The sequence below is a fragment of the Oryx dammah genome, unplaced genomic scaffold, assembly GCF_014754425.2.
Source record: "Oryx dammah isolate SB20612 unplaced genomic scaffold, SCBI_Odam_1.1 HiC_scaffold_26, whole genome shotgun sequence".
Lineage (NCBI taxonomy): Eukaryota > Metazoa > Chordata > Mammalia > Artiodactyla > Bovidae > Oryx > Oryx dammah.
The window spans coordinates 29,069,411-29,091,718 of NW_024070210.1; the positions used below are offsets into that span (position 1 = coordinate 29,069,411).

The following is a 22,308-nucleotide window of genomic DNA, read 5'->3' on the forward strand; positions in this document are numbered from 1 at the left end:
TGAGTCTGAGTGAACTCCAGGAGATGGTGATGGACAGGGAGGCCTGGCGTGCTGCGATTCATGGGGTCGCAAAGAGTCGGAGACTACTGAGTGACTGAACTGAACTGAATCATCTTAGAAAACAGAAGAGCTTTGGTGGGTTTAGATCCATGTTTAGAGAGTTCAGGTGCTAGCTGGATGGCCTAGAACTGTTTCCCAAACTTTCGTCATTTGCCAGTCCCCTTTATGATTTTTGCAACTTCCAACTACATACCCTTTATATATTTCTTATGTAATATTTTCTTTTTCTTGAAGTTGAGTAAATTGAAAACTTAAATATGTCTATTCAAAAGGAAAATTTTATCACTCTTATAAACAGGAAACTACTTGCTATAATATATAGTAAGCGTGAATGTAAATAAAATCCAACATTATTCTATTTTATAGTGTCACTCCAGAACACTGTGATCTTCCAATCTGTCATCCCTTTTGTTAAAAGTTAGAGTAACACATTTTGCATGAGAGGAGTATTAAACACAAACTTGCATCAAACTGAGATTTTTTTGAGGTTATCGGAAGGATTGAAAGAAACTTAGAAAAAGACAAATCTGATTCTGCAACGTCCTCTCCCCCAGCATTATCCCACGCTGTGATGCTGGGGGTCTTTGAGCTGTCCTGCCAATGCTCAGAGCTCACGTCTGCCTCTGCACCTTCACAATTGCTATTTATTCCCTTCCGCAGAAAGGACTTCCCCCAGAGTCTTAGAGAGCTCTCTCTCTCACTGGCTTTTACTCAAGTCTGCTTTATCAGAGAGTTCTTCCCTGCCTGACTACAGGCAGTAAAATACAGGCATACTTCATTTTAGTGTGCTTTGCTTTATTGGGCTTCGTAGATATTGCCTTTTTACTTTTCTTACAAATTAAAGGTTTGCAGCAGCCCTGGGTCAGGCGAGTCTGTCAGCACCATTTTCCAACAGCACGTGCTCAGTTCATGTCTGTGTCACATTTTGTTAATTCTCGAAATAGTCTAAACTCTATTATTATTATTATTATATTTGTTATGGTAATCTGTGATCAGTCACTATTATAACTGTTTAGGGACACCACAAATTGTGCCCATACAAGATGGTGAACTTAGTTGTTAAAATGACAACAAAGGGTTTAGAATATTACTTACTCTGTTTACTTTAGAATAAACTTAGTTGGTAAAATAGAGGCAAGTTTTAAGAGGATTGACTCCAATTTTGTGGTAAAATGCTATCAAATAACACTGCAGGCTACAGAGAAATCACTATGAAAGGAAGAGACAATAGATGTGACAGATTTCATTGTTGTCTTATTTTTTTGAGAGAGCATTTTTACTGAAGTATAGCTGATTTACAATGTTGTATTAATTTCTGCCATATAGTAAAGTGATTCAGTTATAATTTTATTATATATGTATATTTTATATATGTATACATGTATACATATATAATTCAGTTATTATATGAGTTAAGTTTTGTAAAAAAGAGACATTACATATCCAAAACAAACCCCAGAAGAATCTGCAAAACATATTGACCTCTTAACCCCCAGGTTATAGATGTCCTGGTGATTTTCACTTCTTTTGTTATACTTTAATTTGATGACTGATTTTATCCCCAGTAAAACCAATCCATGATTACAAAATTTCTGTTTTTGTAATCAGGCAAAACAATAGTGCTAGTTCCATGTAAAAAAATGAGTGGTGTTTAACTCAAGTCCCCAGCTCATTAAAGTTTGGAGTCAGTAAGAATTAGGGCATTGAATCAAGCCTTGTTTAGGTGAGTAAATTTAGTGAGAGAAATTCCAGTCTACAAAGCTGCAGTTTTAATCCTTAACTCCAGGCAGTCATTTCATAAGTGGTTTCCTTTGGTCATATAAGGTAACTGTGGGTCACATAAGTTCTGTTAGAAAAACAAATCAAGCCTTCTGTCCCACTAATGGTGGATCAGGTAACATTCTCTCCTAGGAAGAAAGACCATATTCTATAATATCAATAAGCTTATCAAGGCTTCCCTCACCCCCTGATTCTGCTTAATGTCTTATAGGGCAGGCAAATGCTCCAAACAAAATTTAGATCTGTTAAATGGATAATTCCATTTCCCATTAAGAATTATTTTGCACTTACAAAATTAAAGTGTTACTTTGTGTTTATTTTTAAAACAGGAAATATTGATGAAGCAAATTTGTCTTTCTCATTTATTGTATTCTGGAGCAAGGTTTATTTATACTCAGTGAAATGATCACTTTTCTGGTAATTTCTCTTTTTTCCAGCAAAGAAAGCTTAATCTTCTTTCTGAAAATGATTCTATTTGGGCAGCAAATCCCACACTGAAAATTGTTCCAGATCTCAAATTACATAACTTGAACAGATGGCAGTCTCATGGTTTTGACATGTTGGGCTACAGTCCTAGGCCGTGCAGAAGAACCAGCTCTGGAGCCTTCCAGTGGACAAGCAGACAGATCCCGTGAGCCAGCAGACCTGTATGACCATGGGATCAGGTTGAGAACTGCAGTCTGGCTCAGCTTCCCCTGTTCACGACTCCGAAGCTTATTCCTCAGGATCCTGAAAGACATACCAGTAATCCCAGAGAAACTAGTGGTAAATTTGGTTGAATCATAAAAATAAACAAAGCTTTTTCTGTGAGAGAAAACAGACTCTCAGGGAACACTATACCAGAAGAGGGATATAGTTTATGGTAAGACTTGCAATGCCACATGCAGTTAGTTATTGAATCGATATGTTCTAATGATGTCTTGGGTTTGGAGCACAAAGAGATGAAACAGCTGAAAATGCCTGTCTTCACAGAGCTCGAAATTTAGTGGTGGAAGGACAACTAACGAATCAATAAAGAAATGAACAAATTAACGTTCACATATGAGGGTGATAAGTGCCAAGGAGGAAAAACAAATGCAGAAAAGAGGGATAAGTATGTGAAATTTTAGACAAGTTGGCACAGAAATGCTTTTTAAAAAGGTGACGTTTGAGTAAAGACTGAAGAAAATAAAAATGCAGATCATGTGTACTTTGGGAGAAGGGCATTCTAGAGCGAGGATACAGCCAGTGCAAATGCACAGGGGCAGGGGGATAGATGGACTATATGAAGAACTACAAAAAATCCAGGGTGGCTGAAGCAGGGGAAGGTTGCATGAGATGAGATCTGGGAGAGAAAGTGAGGTCAGATTATGCAGAGCTTAAAAGAGCATAATTTGGAATTTGTCTTTTATTCTGAGTGAGGTGGAAACCACGAGGAGGGTTTGGAGCAACAAAGGACATGATTTGAATTATTATTTCTCAGGATCCTTTGTGTAGAAAATCAATTGTAGGGTAGTAAGTACAGAAACAAGGGGTGAGGAAGTGAGAGGCAAAAGGGAAGCATTTAGGAGAATGAGAGGTAAGGAGGTAAGAAATAATGATTTGAACCAGAATGGTACCAGTGGAGGTAATGAAAAGTGTACAAATTCTAAGTGTATTTTTAGTGTAAAACTAACAGTTCTGGTTCATGAATTAGATATGTAAGAAAAAAGAGAAGTATCTAGGATCATTCCAAGATTTGGGGGTTGTGCAGCTGGAAGGATGCAATAGAGCTGAGAAGTGTTGTGAACAGGAGAAGAATGTGGGAGGAGGAGCAGATTCGGGGGATATCAGACTTTTTAGATGTTTATTAGATCTCCCTGGTAGCTCAGACAGTAAAGAATCTGCCTGCAATGCAGGGGAGACCTGGGTTCAATCCGGGGTTGAGAAGATCCCCTGGAGTAGGGCATGGCAACCCACTCCAGTATTCTTGCCTGGAGAATCCCCACAGAGGAGCCTGGTGAACTATAGTCCATGGGGTCGAAAAGAGTTAGACATGACTGAGCAAATAAGCACAGCACACATTAGATCTCCAAATGGAGATGTTGAGTAAGCAATGGGATATACAAGTTAGGTGTGCCAAGGAGAGATTTGGGCAAAAGATATAAAAGTCTGGGAATCATAAAGATATACATAGTATTTAAAACTATGTGACTTGATGAGTTTACCTAGAGAGGGGAGTGAGAGGGAGTGTGGAACCAGGTAAATATAGACAATAATCATTTGTATAGAATGTTGCTGATTAGTAAGATGAGGCAAGTTGGCAATTGAATTTAGCCATATATAAGTCATCATTAATCTTTATAAGAGGAGCTATAGAGAGTCTAGGGCAAAAATCCTTGTTGGAGCAGGTCCAAGAGAGAATGGAGACATTGAAGAAAGACAGTTCTTTCAAACATGTTTGCTTTGGGAACTTCCCTGGTGGTCCAGTGGTGAAAGTGTTAATCGCTCATTTGTGTCCGACTCTTTTGCAACCCCATGGACTGTATCCCTCCAGACTCCTCTGTCCATGGAATTCTCCAGGCAAGAATACTGCAGTGGGTAGCCATTTCCTTCTCCAGGGGATCTTCCCAACCCAGGGATCGAACCCATGTCTCCTGTATCTCCTGCATTGCAGGTGAATTCTTTGCCACCGGGGAAGCCCAGTGGTGAAGACTTTGCCTCCTAATGCAGGGGGTATGAGTTCAATCCCTGGTTGGGCAGCTAAGGTCCCATATGCCTCGAGGCCAGAAAACCAAAACATGAAACAGAAGCAATATTGTAAATGGTCCATATTAAAAAAAGTACTTTTAAAAATTTGCTTTGTTTTAAAAAGGAGAGGAATGAAGTGGTAGCTAGATAGGGAGGTGGGAGCAAGAGAGGATTAAAGAAAACTTTCTATTAAAGTATGCTACTGCTGCTAAGTCACTTCAGTCATGTCCGACTCTGTGCGACCCCATAGATGGCAGCCCACCAGGCTTCCCCATCCCTGGGATTCTCCAGGCAAGAACACTGGAGTAGGTTGCCATTTCCTTCTCCAATGCAGGAAAGTGAAAAGTGAAAGAGAAGTCGCTCAGTCGTGTCCGACTCTTAGCGACCCCATGGACTGCAGCCTACCAGGCTCCTCCACCCATGGGATTTCCCAGGCAAGAGTACTGGAGTGGGGTGTCATTGCCTTCTCTGTATTAAAGTATGATGTACATAATAAAACGTTAACTGCTTACTTGTGTAGCTCTCTATCATTAATAGAACCAAACACACAGAGAAGCACCCTGGGAAGCCTCATGCCTGGTCCCTCCCAGTCACTGTTCACACCCTACTCAAGGGCAACATCTGTCCTGACTTCTAAAACCACAGATTCATTTTGCCTATTTTGTATTTAACTTAAATGGAGTCACACTGTTTATACTCTTTTGTATTTGGCTGTAGTTTAATCTTCCTTATCATTGTATAATAACCCATTGCAAGAATATACCAAGATCTATTTATCTATTCTACTGTTGTTGGGCACTTGGGTATTTTTCAGTTTTACAAATAGTGCTATTATGTACATTCTGGAATCTATCTTTCACTGAATATGTACATACACATTTTAGTGGTTATATTTCAATGAGTGGATTGCTGAGGCATAAAGTATACATATGGAGAAGGACACAGCAACCCACTCCAGTGTTCTTGCATGGAGAATCCTATGGACAGAGGAGCCTTGCTGGCTAGAGTTCATAGGGTCCCACAGAGTAGGATACGACTGAAGTGACTTAGCATGAAATGCATACGAAGTATGCATTTGTTCAGCTTTAATTTTCCAAAATGTTTGTACTAACTGCCTCTCTCTCCAGCACTGTAAGAGAGACTTTATCAGTCACAGCAGTGCTTTTATCTCCATCTGTCACTCATTGGTCTTATATCTCAATTTGTTGAGAATTAAAGTTGTAAATAGGAGTGGAATTTATTGGGCCCCCTTCAAACCTTAAGAATAAGACTTTACTGCCCACAGTTTTATGAGCACTGACCACCAATATAGAACCTGGCACCGTGCCTGACACAGGATTTATATGCAGCATGTGTTAGTTGTTGCCCTTATTTTGCCATCTTCCTCTCAGACCTACTTCCAAGCAAGGGTAAGGTAAGGCAGTGATAACTGCACATGCTTTCTTTTCAACTCACAACTCACACTTACTCATCTGATCTTGTTTTACAGGGCTGGGAATGGGGAAAACTCGAGTTTCTTCACTGATCATATTGTAGGGCCAAGAACAATACAGAAGCTCAAACACTCCTTTCCATAACTCCTGCTGCAAGCATCCATCAGCTCAGCGTCTCACCGGGTTGCTGGAAGGGCTGAAAAACAGTTACACCCTGGCTGTGATAGGTTTCATTGTAAAATAAGTCAATTAATAAGCCCTCTCCAAGAAAAGGATACTCTAGTTAGGCACTGAACTTCTAATAGTAGCAGTTCTGAGGATGGCTAGTTACACAGCTAAATATAGTACCTTGCCCTTGGCAACTATCCAAAAATGAATATTGTTTATTTAAGTCAATAAATTAAATATACTTCTGCATTTAAAAATCCCTTTCTAACATCTATATTCTTCTGTAGGAAGTAGTTGTGACTACTATCATTACATCCAAGGAGATAAATTGATTGTTTTTACTGAGTTGTGTCTGATTACACCTTTTATCCTCACATTGAAATATTATTTATGGTGTGAGAAGCAGTATCTTCCAGATATCATAAACACAGTACAAATAGTACAGAGTTCCCATACACTCCATACTCAGTTTCTCTTATTATTAACTTATTTAGTATGCTACATTTGTTATAATTTTGAATGGATCAATATTGATATATTATTATTAACTAAAGTTATGAATGTACTCAGATTTCCTTGCTATTTACCTAATATCCTTTTTCTATTCTAGGATCTCATCCAGGACACCATATTACATCTACTTGTATCTTAGTCTTCTGGTTGTGAGAATTTTTCCAGAGTTAATTTGTTTTTAAGGCGTACTGGCCAAGTATTTGGTAGCACGTGACTTAATTTAGATTCATCTGATGTTTTTCTAATGATTAGACTGTGTGATTGATTTTTGAGGAAGACCACAACAAAGATCACTTGCATCATATCATAGCAAGGTCCATTCTATCAATATGACCTATTGCAGCTGGTCAACACCATCTCAATCACCTGGTTTGTTTGATTAGTTTATGTTTCTCCAGGGTTAAGCTCCTCCCATACTGTATTCTTTTTTAAAATTTATATATGTTTTTAATGGAAGGATTCTATACAGAATTGTGTTGGTTTCTGCCAAACATCAACATGAATCAGCCATAGGCATGTTTATGTCCCCTTATACCATACTCTTTGTAAGGAAGTCATGATGCATCGTCAACACTAAAGAGGTTCCACCTCCTTGTGGGTGTGGCATCTACATAAACTACTAGGAATTCTTCTGCATGAGAGATTTGTCTCTTTGCCCCATTTATTTATTTATTCAATCATTTATATTAGTATGGACTCATAGGTGTCTATTGTTATACATTGGGTTATATTAGTCTAACACTATGTTTCTATTTTTTTGCTCGTTTCCAGATTTGGCCACTGGGGGCTCTTACAGTTGGCTCTTGTATGACTTCGGCATCCTCCTGTCAGTGTGTGTGTGTATGTGTGTGTGTGTGAGTGTTTGTGTTTTAATACCTCCTAACTTTCTCGAACTACAAGTTGCTCCAAGACCATTTTGTGTCTTTCCTGACCTAGTCCTAGAACCATATTGTAGGGCCCTATTTCTCTGAGGAGCCCTGGTTCCTTTTCTTGGCACGTGGTATTAGAAACCAAGATCTGGCCACTAGGCATGCTCCTTGCTACTGGGATGTCATTACTTCTGGGCTCTCTCAGGTGAGAGAACAAGGAAATATACTTGTGTATACTAATCCCTGAATATACGTGCATGTGTGCCTGTTAAGTCACTTCAGTCGTGTCCAACTCTTTGTGACCTTATGGACTGTAGCCCTCCAGGCTCCTCTGTCCACAGAATTCTTCAGGAAAGAATACTGGAATGGGTAGCCATTCCTTTCTCCAGGGGATCTTTCCAACCCAGCAATCGAACCCAGGTCTCTCACATTGCAGGCAGATTCTTTACTGTCTGAACCACCAGGGAAGCCCTCAACTTCCTAAACTAATTTTTAAGTTTGCATACATTAAAGTTCAGCCTTTGTGCTGTGAAGATTTTTGGGTTTTGACACATGCATAATGTCATGCCTTTATAATTATAGTATCATACAGATTAGTTTCATCACCCCAAGAAATTGCCTGTGCTTAATCTACTTAACTCTTTCTCCCTTCTTCCTTAGAAATCACTGATGTTTTTACTATCTCTATGGTTTTGCCTTTTCTAGAATGTCAGAAAACTGGAATCATATAGCCAGCCTTTTCAGACTGGCTCTTTTCACTTAGCACTATACATTTAAAATTCATCCCATGCCCTTTGTAACTTGATAGCTCATTTCATGTTATCTCTGAATGATATCCATTGCATGGATGTACCACAGTTTGTTTACTCGTTCACTCACTGAAGGGCATATTTATTGCTTTCAGTTTTTGGTGATGATAAAGTCACTGTGAATATTCTTATGGAAGTTTTTCTTTGAACATAAATTCTCGAATCAGTTGAGTGAATAGCTAGGAGTGCAACTGCTGAATGATACAGTAAGACTATGTTTAGCTTAACTGCCTCATTTAACCAACACGTGCTACTCCTTAAAATCAAGTGGTACCTATGTGTTCAGTTGCTCAGTCATGTCCGACTCTTTGTGACCCCATGGACTGTAGCCCGTCAGCCTCCTCTATCCATGGAATTTTCCAGGCAAGAATACTGGAGTGGGTTACCATTTCCTACTCCAAAATCAAATGGTGATTACCCCTAAAACCATCCATCATCGTCACCATCAGCTGTGTATTCCTTCCACACCCATTCCAATTTTTGGCACATGAACATGGTTACTGAACTTTCCTTATGTCAGAATAATCATTCTTTATATTTTTAAAAGTCCTTTTATGGGGACTTCTCTGGTGGTAGAGTGGGTAAGACTTTCAGGTCCCAATACAGGGGGCCTGGGTTCAATCCCTGGTCAGGGAACTAGATCCCACATGCATGCAGCAGCTAAAAGGTACCCCTATGCCATAACAAAGACCCCACATGCCACAGCTAAGATCCAGCACAGCCAGGATAAGTAAATAAATAGTTTTCTAAAATGTTTCTTTACATCCATGATCACAGTACAGTAGCCAACGTGTTCAAGGGAGAATCCTGGCTCTGCCTCTAACCTCTGACTTGAGTCTGGGCAAATATCTAATTCCTTTCTCCTGTAATAGGGGATACCAGGAGTGCCTACCTAAGCCTACCTCAACATGTCGTGAGAATTTAATGAGGCTCAAGAGTGGAGAAGGAAATGGCGACCCGCTCCAGTGTTCTTGCCTGGAGAATTCTGTGGATGGAGGAGCCTGGTGGGCTGCTGTCTATGGAGTCACACAGAGTCAGACACGACTGAAGCAACTTAGCATACATGCATGCATTGGAGAAGGAAATGGCAACTCACTTCAGTGTTCTTGCCTGGAGAATCCCAGGGACGGAGGAGCCTGGAGGGCTACCTGCCGTCTATGGGGTCGCACAGAGTCAGACACGACTGAAGCAACTTAGCAGCAGCAGCAAGAGTGGTATCCTCCTTTAGCCAAGTTATGCTGCTGTTTGAAGGCTCAGCCAAGATTAACTACAAATCTGTTGATTCCTAATCCCATGCTTCCTCCAGTAGAGATGAGTTAACACCCAACTTCATTTTTCTGCTCCCTAGCCAATATGAGGACCTCATCAACACCAACTCATTGATCTAAACCAGTCAATTAAGGAAACCATCTTACCATGTATGTATTCATGGTAAGCAAGGAATCTGATTTTAGTTAAATGGTGTGATCCAATAGCCATTGGCAGAAATAGTCTTTTTTTTATCTTTAAATGGAAGAAAAGAACATTTTAAGGTACAGGCTCTCAGATCAATGAATGGACTAAGCATTAAAGTAGTTCAATGATTCATGATTAAACTGCATGAACATGAATTTAGTATATTAAAACTATGAATAAATTTAAAATGTCGAAAGAAACCCGTCGGTGGACATAAAGTGAATCTATTCAGAAACAAGTTTGGGCAGTTCACATCAGATACATAGTGTTTTCAGAGTAAGGTTTAATTATTTTTAGAGGTTTTAGAGCTCTGTATCCCAGCCAGAGAATGCTTATCTGCTTATGCTAGTTTTTACCTGCAGGGTTTTTGTCTCTGTGACATCATTTATTTGTTCCTGCATTTTAAAATGCATTGCATAATGATGGGAACTGAACTAAGAGGGTTAATCATACCCTGGCAATCCTTGAGCATGCTGGAAGCTACTAAGAAAACTTGAAGAAGAATGTTATTTCAAGATACACTCAGATCTATTCTGAGTTGAATATGGCCAGGTTGACTTTCTATGATTACTTGTTTGCTTATGTAAACAAATGAAGGTGCAAAATTCCTCTAGGACAGAGATTAATATTAGTAAAATAAACCAAAAAAATACACAAGCACTTTCACACACACACACCTTTGCTGCAATCTTCTTGGCTTGGACGAGATAGATGTATGTGTGGGACGTGACTGGAACTATCAAAGAGTATCACTGAATTTCCAAATCACCTGCAATGATTGAGATCAGTTGAACGCACTTGAATTAACCAACTGGTCAATGTCACAGTCTAGTTTGGAAACCATTTGTAGATAAAATTACATTCTACACACAACAGAAAATTTTAAATATGCAGATATCTTTATAAAGACTAAATGTTAATTATATCCTAGTATCATTAGAAAGGAAGAATAATGATCAATTCATTTAGTGTTCAGTTTGTCGTGTGAAGGATAGCTTTCTGTTGGGTGGGCCAAATCTTTGTCCCTGGAATATTGGTGTCAGAACTTAGACGTGTTTACTGACCTGTGTACTTCTATTGGGAAACTCAGGAAGTGTTGAAATTTTTGTTCCTTATTTCACTTGTTTTATTCATTCTACAGATATTCTGCACTTACTCTGTACCTGGTCTTGGGCTTGGTGCTGGGGAACAGACAATCCAACAGCATTTGGGGAATGGAAACTGTTCTAGAGCCAAGTGCTCTGGCTGACTACATGTTTTAATTCAAAGTGAAAGACCCAGGCAAATTAAAACAACCAAAAAGACCCCAGCCTTTCACTAAATCTTTATTGGTACCTTTGCTTTCTTTCTAACCATTGTCTCTTGGCTGTAACTCCAATGGATTAGCTCTAATTGACAAACCTAAAGGCTTATAAATGCAAACAACCTGCATTTATTTACTTCAACTATTCTTGAAGTACAATAAAAGGCAAATAAACACCATTTCACACCAAAAAATGAGGTACAAGATTTCAGACTTTTACTTGAAAACATCAAAATAGACCCAGAAATGACCACAACAGAGGTATGTGGACATTCCTTAGAATCTCTTGCTACTGTCCATTTGCTGGTATTGTTTCCCTATAGCTTCTTCTTCATTTTGGATCACAGATGACTATTTGGTAAGTGTGGTTAATTCTCCTGCAATTGGATTTGCATAACATATTATTTCATGTTAATGAAAAAGTTTTTGAACTGCAGCCAAATTGCTGTAGGACAAGCAGATTTTGTTTTCTTATAATTTCATTAGTAAAGTATGAGGATACCAATATTGAAATGTCACAAAAATAGAGTTTTAAGTCAAACATCTGTGTTCCCTTAAAGGAGAATATCCTTTCTGAAGCTTGGAGCTTCATTAGTGAACAATTAGAAATAAACTTGCAATAAAATAAAAAGAATTTAACTAAAGGGAATCTTCTTTCATTGCAACTGTTCCAGTAGTTTGGCTGAATTCTTTTTGTTTTATTTAAAGTTTATTTCATTATCATAAAAATAGAAAAAAAAAACATGTAAAACTATAGAACAGAAAAAAAAAATGACTTTGGCTTCACTCTGTATATGACTCTGATGTGCTTCCTAGAACACAAGATGTAACCTGAGCCCCCAAGAAGCTGGTTCCTCTCCCTGGCTTGACACAGCATCTGCTTCTCACAGATGACTGAAAAGATACCCTGCCCCTCCAGGTTGCTGGGCCTCATTTCTGTTCATTGCACTACCATTTTACAGGGTGTAATTACATATTTTGCAAGAGATGGAAGGTTCTAGTGTTGAATGTTGAGTGTACTTCAAATTCTATGTGTGCTCAATGCTATGGAACTAATGTTTGAGTTGCCCCAACATTCCAATGTTGAACTCCTAACCTCCAATATGATGGTATTTTTAGGTGGGGCTTTGGGGAAGTAATTAAGGCATGAGGTTAGCATCCTTGTGAGTGGATTAGTGTCATTATAAGAACAGACATGAGAAGAATGATCTCTGTCTCTGCCATACAAGGACAGGGAAAGAAGGTGGCCATCCATAGATCAGGAAGTGGGATCTCACCAGAACCCAACCATGTTGGCATGCTGATGACAAATGTCACAGGATTCAAAACTAACAGAACTACTCTTCTGTTAAGTCACTCAGTCTATTTTGTGATAGTAGCCACAGCAGACTAAGACATCCTTGTACCCAAAAGAGAAACCACTTCATTCATGGCGCATGGTGGTACAGACAATAGGGAACATCATGTCTAGTGCTGCAAAAGAGCAAGTGAAAGAAAATAAACTCTTATTTAGATATAGTAGTAAAAAGCACATATCTAGTACGAAGGGTATGGTATCTGCTTCTCTTAGTTCTGGGGATTGCTATCTTTAATAACTTTAGAGAGACAAGGATAAATCGGACTGTGACTATTGCGTCCTACTGACTATACAACCCTGGTGCAGAGAACTCAGTGGACACTCACAAATAGTCAAGAATGTGAAAGGAGAACAAGGAAAAGGTAGTAGAGTTCTAAAACAGGCCATGTGGTCAAAGAAGATGAACACATTCAGCCAAGGAGAAAAAATCTCAAGGGACACAAAAATTCTCTTCAAAATATTTGAAAGAAATCTTCATGTAGAAGAAGCCTTAGGCTCATTGTGGGGAACAAAATAAGTGACTGCACATGGAAGAATTTACAAGTATAGTTGCTTGAAATTGAAGAGTAGCCACTGTAATAACCCTTGATTAGTCTTGCCCATGCCAATTCTTAGTCCCCACATCTTCCAGTCACTGGACTTGTTCATTCATCTGTTCCTTCAGAAATATGTATTGAGCATCTTCTATATGCCAGACACTCAGTTAGATGCTGGGGAAACAACAGAGAGCCCAATAATCATGGCCTCTTCTTGCATTCAGTTTACAAGCTCATGAAAGAAACAGTCAACAATGAAATCAGACTGTGCAAAGCAACTTGCTTGAACAGAAGCTGCAGGATTGTTTGTTAAAGAAAACAAAAAGGAAAATTCTGAAGGGCTGGACAAATGATCTTACTAGTCCTTACAAGCCCAGAGATGGCTGGGATTCTACATTTTCTGTCTGTATTCCTGTCTTTTTGGGAGGCCCTGTGACTCCCAGATATCCGGGAGTCAGTATGTTCACCTTCATCCTCCTCCCCTTCACTTTCAAGTCACCACTGAGTGTTGATCATTCTAATTCTAGCTCGCACACCCATACCACAAGGTCATCCTCATGGCTGCTGCTATCTCCTTACTGAGTCCATGTCTTTAGTCCAGCATTTTGCAAAGGACAGAGGGCAGCATTCCTGGAGATCCTAAGGCAGCTTGTCTGTTGATCATAGGTTGAGAAATAGGATTCTTCTGTGAAGTGGGTGGAATGACATGTTTAAGTCCAAATTTGCAGACATAACTGAGTTAAGGATCTTGAGATGAGTCAACCTGCATTCCCCAGGTGGGGCCTAAACGCGGTGACAAGTTTCTTTACAAGAGACAGAAGAGGAAAAGACAAACAAGAGAGAGGAGAAGGTGATATGAAGACAGAGGCAGAGATTGAAGTGATATGGCCACAAGCCAAACCAAGGACTAACAACAGCCACAGGAAGCTAGAAGAGGCAAAGGATTCTCCCAGAGAGCCTCCGGAGGGAGTGCAGCCACATCCACACCTTGGTTTTGGACTTCTGGCCTGCAGAACTCTGAGAGAGTAAGTTTCTATCTGTGGTATTTGTTACAACAGCTTTAGGACACATTGTGCCTCTCACCATTCAAAACAGCCCAGTATCCACAGTGCTGTCATGGGGATCTTGCTAAATGGAAATGTGACCATCTCACACTTCTGCTTTAAGTTATCCTTTGCTGTTTCTGTGTAGCCTGGTAGCAGTACTTCCTTTCCTTACCAGGACTCTAGGAAAGACCATGTTATCTTAAGTGACTTGTGCCCCTGGGGGCACACAGGCGATGGTCAACTCACAGCATGATGAAATTAGTGCCATATTCCCTCCCACTTAGAAGAGAACTGAGATGAAACTTTTATAGGGAGAGACACTCTGATTTAATTATTAAATGTAATTAAATTGCTTCAGTCATGTCGGACTCTTTGTGACCCCTTGGACCGTAGCCTACCAGACTTCTCTGTCCATGGGGTTTTCCAGGCAAGAATACTGGACTGGGTTGCCATGCTTTCCTCCAGGGGATCCTCCCGACCCAGAGATGGAACCTGTGTCTCTTATGTCTCCTGCACTGGTGGTGGGTTCTTTACCACTACTGCCATCTGGGAAGCCCAATAAAAACAGAAGAGAAACCATTTGCAAATGCTGTTTTAGACTACTTAGCATGCACCCCTGCTGATCATCCTTTGCTAACTGCCTGGTGTCTGCCTTCCTCCCCTCTCCCCTGAGTGGGTGAGGTTCAGCAGGGCCAACTTGTTGCTAGTTCTGAAGACACAATTTGCTTTTTCAGGCCTCTTATCCTTTGCACATACACTTCCTTTTGCTTGGAATGCCCTTCCATATTTACCTACCTTCTGTTATACAGTGACCTCACTTTTTATAAAATAAGTTTACTTATTATACTATACTATAACCCTATGTTTATGTGTCCATTTCCTTGAAGGTCAGGTCATTTAAAACTCATCTTAGTATTCTGAGCGTCTAACGCACAGAAAAAACTCAATACCAGTCTATCAAATTATCTTGATTTAGAATGTACACTCTGGAATCAGTGATCACGTTGAGGCTTGTGATAGTGCTTTTGTGATGAAAATAGCACAAATATCAATATTTAATAGAATTTTTCAAGATTTTCAGGGAGCAGTTGTGAGAGGCTGATAAAGATAGTGAAGAAAATACAGTTATTCCTTTGGCAGTCACATTGGATTTCATAGAATGAATTCAACAACTGAAAACATGATCTACTTTAGAAAGATTGGGTGATAAAATTGAAAGAGATACTTTTCTACTCCACGAGAAGAAACACTAAGGAGTTTTGAGAATGAGACGGCATTTTCTCTTCATGTTTCACATTCAGCTTTGTCCTGGACCCTGGTTCTTGTAAACTGTCATCTGCTGAGTCCTTCTACGTAGCTTTCTCCACACCAATAGAAGAGTCCCATTTTCCCTGGAGATCCAGAAAGGCATTGTGGCTCAGGTTTCCTTTGGGAATGGATGTTTGGAATAAAAATAACACAACAATACCATTTCCACATGTTCTCTAAATGGCTTTAAAGGACATCTCTTGATAAAAGCAGTTTCTCTCCCTGTCCTGAAGCCGGGATTCTGCCTGAGCTATTTTCGGCCTTGTTTTCAGTTGCCGCTAGCCAGTGGCAGGATTTCACACTCAGCTGCCACTTCTCGTTACTGCCCACGGCTCCCTTTTTCAGGCAGGCTTCTCCTTCCAGGCAGACATATACACACCAGAGGCAGACTGCAGATGGGTGAGGTGTGGCCCCTGGCCTTGCTGGGCTGGAAGGATGCTCTGGGAGGTCTGGTGTACATGCATTTTGACTAGGCAGGACTTGCACCCCACCTTCCAGACAGATAGTGCTTTCTCGCCCAGAACTGTGAGTATGGGAGGTTTAACTACTTCCTAGGAAATTGCATTCAGAAATTTATTCAGATCAACATAGACATCAATGAAGCAGACATCTCTATCCCGGGACAGTGAGCTTTATGGACAACACTGATAGGTTTCCTTGCTCTCTGGCTTCGGGTAGAGCTTGGCCAATGGGGAACACGAATAGAGTGTTGGAAGCAGAAAAGTGAGGTCAGGATACATTTTCCCTGATTCCCTCTCTGAGAGGTTGCCTCGGGCTAGCTGTGTTCCTTGACCTATCACTGCTCCTCAAGGTGCACACTTTGAAAGGTGTTTCTCTGCTTTGGACCCTCTCCTTTTGAGTTCCAGTAATCATTCCCTTCCGAGAAGGCAATGGCACCCCACTCCAGTACTCTTGCCTGGAAATTCCCATGGATGGAGGAGCCTGGTAGGCTGCAGTCCATGCTAAGGGTCGGACACGACTGAGCAACTTCCCTTTCACTTTTCACTTTCATGCATTGGAGAAGGAAATGGCAACCCATTCCAGTGTTCTTGCCTGGAGAATCCCAGGGACAGGGGAGCCTGGTGGGCTGCCATCTATGGGATCGCACAGAGTCAGACACGACTGAAGTGACTTAGCAGCTTAGCAATCATTCCCCTGGGCTTTCCTGGTGGCTCAGCTGGTAAAGAATCTGCCTGCAATGCAGGAGACCCTGGTTCAATTCCTGGGTCAGGAAGAACCCCTGGAGAAAGGTATGGCAACCCATTCCAGTATTCTTGCCTGGAGAATCCCCATGGACAGAGGAGCCTGGTGGGCTACAGTCCATGGGGTTGCAAAGAGTTGGACACAACCGAGAGACTGAGCACGGCACAACCATTCCCTTCCTTTGTGCTTTCAGGTACAGTGTGGTAAATGCTGTGCAATTACCAACCTTGGGTTTCTGTACTGTCCCCTATGGCTCTACCAATACCCCACACCTTGGTAAGTCTTCAGGTTGAGTGTTCCATCTGTTTGCTGTTGAGAGTCTTACTGATACACTCACCTAGACTGGAGTTATACTAGAAGGTCTGTTGAACAGGGATTTTTGTGATCTCGAGGGACTATTTGGTTTCAAAGAATAGAAACTCAGATGTTGAATGAAAAGAGGGCTGATTGAAATGGTACAGGGAAACTGAAAAACAAAGGACATATGATAAGGTCAAGTCATCCCCCTTGAGAACTACAAAGACTCTGTTTCTTGACTTTTGTAGTTTCCTGTCTCTATCGTCTGTTCCATTTTCTCTATAGAGCATCCTCCATTTTCTCTTGATTCTTCCTTCACACCCCATCCCAAAACTTTATCTTGTGCATGACATTGTCTTGCCAAGATCCTGACTTCATTTTGCATCTCTGACCTGGCAATTGCCTGTAGTAATTATGTAGAGATTATTGGATCATAAAGAAAATTAATAAATAAACTAACAAGATTGTAGTTATCAATGAGGAGATGGAGCAAATGCAAATCCTTTTGGAAGAGGTAGAGTGTAAAACGAATGCTTGCAAAAGATGGAAGTTGGGTTGATTGAGACATGAACCTCCCTAATACTGTAAAATCATAAATGGTGACATATGTCTATGTACTTATATTTCTCAGAAATGAGAGTCAGGTCTTCCAGGAAGTTGAAGAGAACATTGTTGTTCTCAGGTATGATACTTTGGGGACAAAATGGAATAGGTTCAGTTCAGAGTTACTCAGTTGTGTCTGACTATTTGTGACCCCATGGACTGTAGCACGCCAGGCCTCCCTGTCCATCACCAACTCCCAGAGTTTACTCAAACTCATGTCCATTGAGTTGGTGATGCCATCCAACCATCTCATCCACTGTTGTTGCCTTCTCCTCCTGCCTTCAATCTTTACCAACATCAGGATCTTTTCAAATGCGTCAGTTCTTTACATCAAGTGGCCAAAGTATTGGAGTTTCAGCTTCAGCATCAGTCCTTCCAATGAATATTCAGGACTGATTTCCTTTAGGATTGGCTGATTAGATCTCCTTACAGTCCAAGGGACTCTCAAGAGTCTTCTCCAACACCACAGCTCAAAAGCATCAATTCTTCGGTGCTCAGCTTTCTTTATAGTCCAACTCTCACATCCATACTTGACCACTGTAAAAACCATAGCTTTGACTAGACGGACCTTTGCTGGCAAAGTAATGTCTCTGCTTTTCAATATGCTGTCTAGGTTAGCCATAACTTTTCTTCCAAGGAGCAAGCGGCTTTTAATTTCATGGCTGCAGTCACCATCTGCAGTGATTTGGAGCCCAAAAGCATAAAGTCTGTCATCGTTTCCACTGTTTCCCCATCTATTTGGCATGAAGTGATGAGACCAGATGCCATGATCTTAGTTTTCTGAATGTTGAGTTTTAAGCCAACTTTTTCACTCTTCTCTTTCATTCTCATCAAGAGGCTCTTTAGTTCTTCTTCACTTTCTGCCATAAGGGTGGTGTCATCTGCATATCTGAGGTTATTGATACTTTTCCTGGCAATCTTGATTCCAGCTTGTGCTTCATCTAGTCCAGCATTTCTCATGATGTACTCTGTATATAAGTTAAATAAGCAGGGTGACAATATACAGCCTTGATGTACTCTTTTCCCTATTTGGAACCAGTCTGTTGTTCCATGTCCAATTCTAACTGTTGCTTCTTGACCTGCATACAGATTTCTCAGAAGGCAGGTCAGGTGGTCTGGTATTCCCATCTCTTGAATAATTTTCCACAATATATTGTGATCCACACAGTCAAAGGCTTTGACATAGTCAATAAAGCAGAAGACCAGAGTTTTCTGTACATAGCAGCCTAGAAGCTCTGCCCACCTCAAGCTGTTTGAATGTCTTTGGGACCTCAGAGTCTTTATGTTTGAATATTAGAATGGTGATAAAGAATCTACAGCAAATTCATAATGGTTGTGGTTATTAGACTGCAGTACTGACTTTGAGTCACTTGTCACACTTGACCTTTCTTCTGGTGTGGCCAGGCCCTAGGAGTGAACTGGAGAAAAGAGTAGAGGGCCAAAACTCTATGGTTTTTAGACAAGGTGACATTTATTGCTAAAATGTTCATTTACTTTGAAGTGAAAGTTGCTCAGTTGTGTCCGAGTCTTCTTGACCATGGACTATAGCCCACCAGCCTCCTCTGTCCATGGAGATTCTCCAGGCAAGAATACTGGAGTGGGTTTCCATTCCCTTCTCCAGGGGATCTTACTGACTCACAGATCAAACCTGGGTCTCTGGCATTGCAGGAAGATTCTTTACCATCTGAGCCACCAGGGAAAATGGCTTTACTTTAACACTCTGATTTTACATGAGGAAATTGAGGCCAGGAAATGCAATTTGCCTAGTCATAGTCACACAAAGATGATATATCCTGTCCCAGGTCTCCTTTTTTAGTTAATTACCTGTAGTACCCAAGATGTCTTCAAATCTAGGATGTCTAGGATAGAGGCAGATTTCAGTGTTCATGGAAAACCCTTGAGAGACTGACTTCCACAGTAGGTCAATAAGACATGAGATGGCCATATAATTTATTGTCCTAACTGGGGCCATTTTGAGAGTGGAAACAAGTTCTGTTAATATTTGGGCCATCAAGAGAAGCCACAGCAATGAGAAGCTCATAGTTTGCAGCAATGAGCAGCCCCTTGCTCACCACAACTAGAGAAAGTCCATGTGCAGCAATGAAGATCCAGCACAGTCAAAAATAAGTAACAATAAAATTAAAATGATTGGGCCAGAACATCAGGCAAAATCTGAGAGTGTCTCTCTATAGAAGAGACCATTACAGAGAAGTGGTAAAAGGGAAATTTCATGCTAATCCATGAAACTTGTGAAGCCTGAAGAACAAGTGCCAATGTAAACAGGCCCTTGTCAGTGAAGTGTGCCAAGGTTCTGAGCCTCCATTTCCTGAAATCAAGAAGATGGGCTCATCTTAAACACAAAGCTTTGGGTGGAGGTTCTTTATATAATTGTGGGTTTACTGTTTCCTTTGAGGGCAAAGGGGAACCATTTATCTGTCAAATTATAGACCACTTGTCTGTTGGACAGCTCTCAGAATCACATATGTCTTTTCAAATTGTGAGGTCAAGTTTTTCAGTCCAGTACCTTGAGGAACAAAGAAGTTATGGCATCAGTTCCACCACTGATCTTGATCTGTTCTCTTTTACTTCATAAAAAAAAAAAAATAGGTAGGGGTTATGGAAGTCTTTTTACAGGGAAGATCAGTTCTTTTATTTATCTCACTCCATAAACAGAGGACCAAGCTACATCATGTTTCCAGGTAACTGACCATTAATTGATGCTTTTGAACTGTGGTGTTGGAGAAGACTCTTGAGAGTCCCTTGGACTGCAAGGAGATCCAACCAATCCATCCTAAAGGAGATCAGTCCTGGGTGTACACTGGAAGGACTGATGTTGAAGCTGAAACTCCAATACTTTGGCCACCTGATGCAAAGAGCTGACTCATTTGAAAAGAACCTAATGCTGGGAAAGATTGAAGGCAGGAGAAGAAGGGGACGACAGAGGATGAGATGGTTGGATGGCATCATTGACTCAATGGACATGGGTTTGGGTAGACTCCGGGAGTTGGCGATGGACAGGGAGGCCTGGCGTGCTGCAGTTCATGGGGTGGCAAAGAGTCAGACACGACTGAGCGACTGAATTGAACTGACCATTAATGCTTCTTCCATGTCTGTATCATGGCACCTCTGTCAAAGTTTAGTGTTAATTGAACTCCAGCCATAAACCATAGAAAATAGGGCTGTATACCAAGTCTTTTTTCTCTTTTTTCCTATGTATATTCAAATAACATGTTACCATTACACAAAGGAATAGAATCTATGCCTTCCAGATAGAGCAAAAAGGAAGATAATTTCTGCTCAGGAACTGGCTTTATATTTTTTTAAAATACAAGCAAATGAACTTACTAATATTCATAATTTCCAGAAAGAGCAATATGCCTAAAAAATGTCAAAAGTATAATTTCTCAATTGATGGAAAACCTTCCTCAATTAATTGAAATATAAAGCATCTCCATCAAATAGATTGTTTACTTGTTCATTTATTCTTCCCTTCCATCAATAACCCTTGAGTCCCTTTGGTCTGGTTCTAAGCTGAACACTAGGTGGTAGTTTATTTTATCATGTTAATTGTTGGCTTATTTTTCTTCTAATCTACCCTGGCTAACTTATCAGGGAAAAATATTATGGAAAATTTGATAGTTTTTAAAAGAATAAGGTTTTTTCATAATCAAGGTAATTAACTGTTAACACCTATTTTGAATATTTTTTTAACATTAAAATTGTATTTTCCATGTTGGCATAGAACTGTGCAGTGTCAACCAAATATCTATCTATATGCATGGATAGATTCAATGGTTTTCTTTTGGAAAAATATTAGCCTAACTGCCAGGAACCTTCATAGCTCTTGCCAACACTGAAGAGGAATGACTTTCTCTCTGGCCATCTCTGAAAGACAACTCTTATTCCCTCATTCCAGCTTTCTCAAGTGCTTGGCTAAATTGCCCTGCAGTCAGAAATAGTGTCTCATACTTTCCAGTGTCAGAAAATACCCTTTGACATTTTCCACGGTTTCTCTTGAGACATTTGATACTTGAAAGGGACACTCCAAAGATGCTACCTGGTTCTTCTTTCAGGTTGCCTAAATTCTGTTGAACTAAAGCAGTTTCTTGGCCAATTTATCTATAATTCCTTGCATGCCCTTTGGAAAACTCTCAGAATGATATACATTGGAAGACATTCTAGGACCTTATTTTTAAGGAATTTAATTAAACATACTATAAACAGGTGAAATTTAATGTTTAAATACAAAATTATAGACAATTTTATACTCTTCTATATGTAATAATAGGAATCATATTTCTGTCATTTCCCTTTCTACTTACTCCGTGCTGATCCTCCCAAACCCAATACGAGTTCAGGCTGTTTCATATTTGACACCACTGGGAAAATATCAAAAGGAGGAAATTGTGATGAAGTCATGGATTTAGGATTTTTGTTTATTTGTGATACTATGTAGGGAAATTGTAGTTTTTCCTGAGTTACTTTCTCCTCTCCTCCTACTTCTGGGGAGAAGCGAATGTTGCTGGACTACTCTATCTTAACTGCTACAAAATTGAAGTAGAGGATTCTGAAAAGCTTCTGTCATCAACTCAACTGTAACTAGCAGATCAGATTAAGCTTAAGACAAGAACTCAATCAAGGCATGTAGTTTCTTGAAGGTCATAGTTTCTATTTCTTTTAATGAGAAAAGGTGTACTAAGAAATTAAACTATCAATAATATTTTGAACTTCATTAATAGTAAATAATTCTATTTCACAGTGTTCATCTCTTAAAAATTAAACATAGACTCTAAACAATCCAATATTTAAGTTGACAGGGATCATGGGGACAGAAGAAAGGAGAAGGACCATTTTGGAAGA

General features: G+C 40.1%; 1 protein-coding gene and 1 long non-coding RNA gene across 2 annotated transcripts in view; one reads left to right on the forward strand and one right to left on the reverse strand.

Moving 5' to 3' along the window:
- LOC120852851 overlaps positions 1–22,308 on the forward strand; it is a 128,356-nt gene that overhangs the window by 92,060 nt on the left and 13,988 nt on the right. The window contains exons 2-3 of the long non-coding RNA XR_005718670.1: positions 13,768–14,016; positions 16,742–16,828. This is a non-coding gene — a long non-coding RNA (uncharacterized LOC120852851). The remainder of the gene's footprint in view (positions 1–13,767; positions 14,017–16,741; positions 16,829–22,308) is intronic.
- Positions 1,441–22,308, reverse strand: part of PRKCH (protein kinase C eta) — a 367,851-nt gene continuing 346,983 nt past the window's right edge. The window contains exon 13 of the mRNA XM_040226314.1: positions 1,441–2,568. Coding sequence (XP_040082248.1) covers positions 2,554–2,568 — 15 coding nt within the window. The 3' untranslated portion in view covers positions 1,441–2,553. The remainder of the gene's footprint in view (positions 2,569–22,308) is intronic.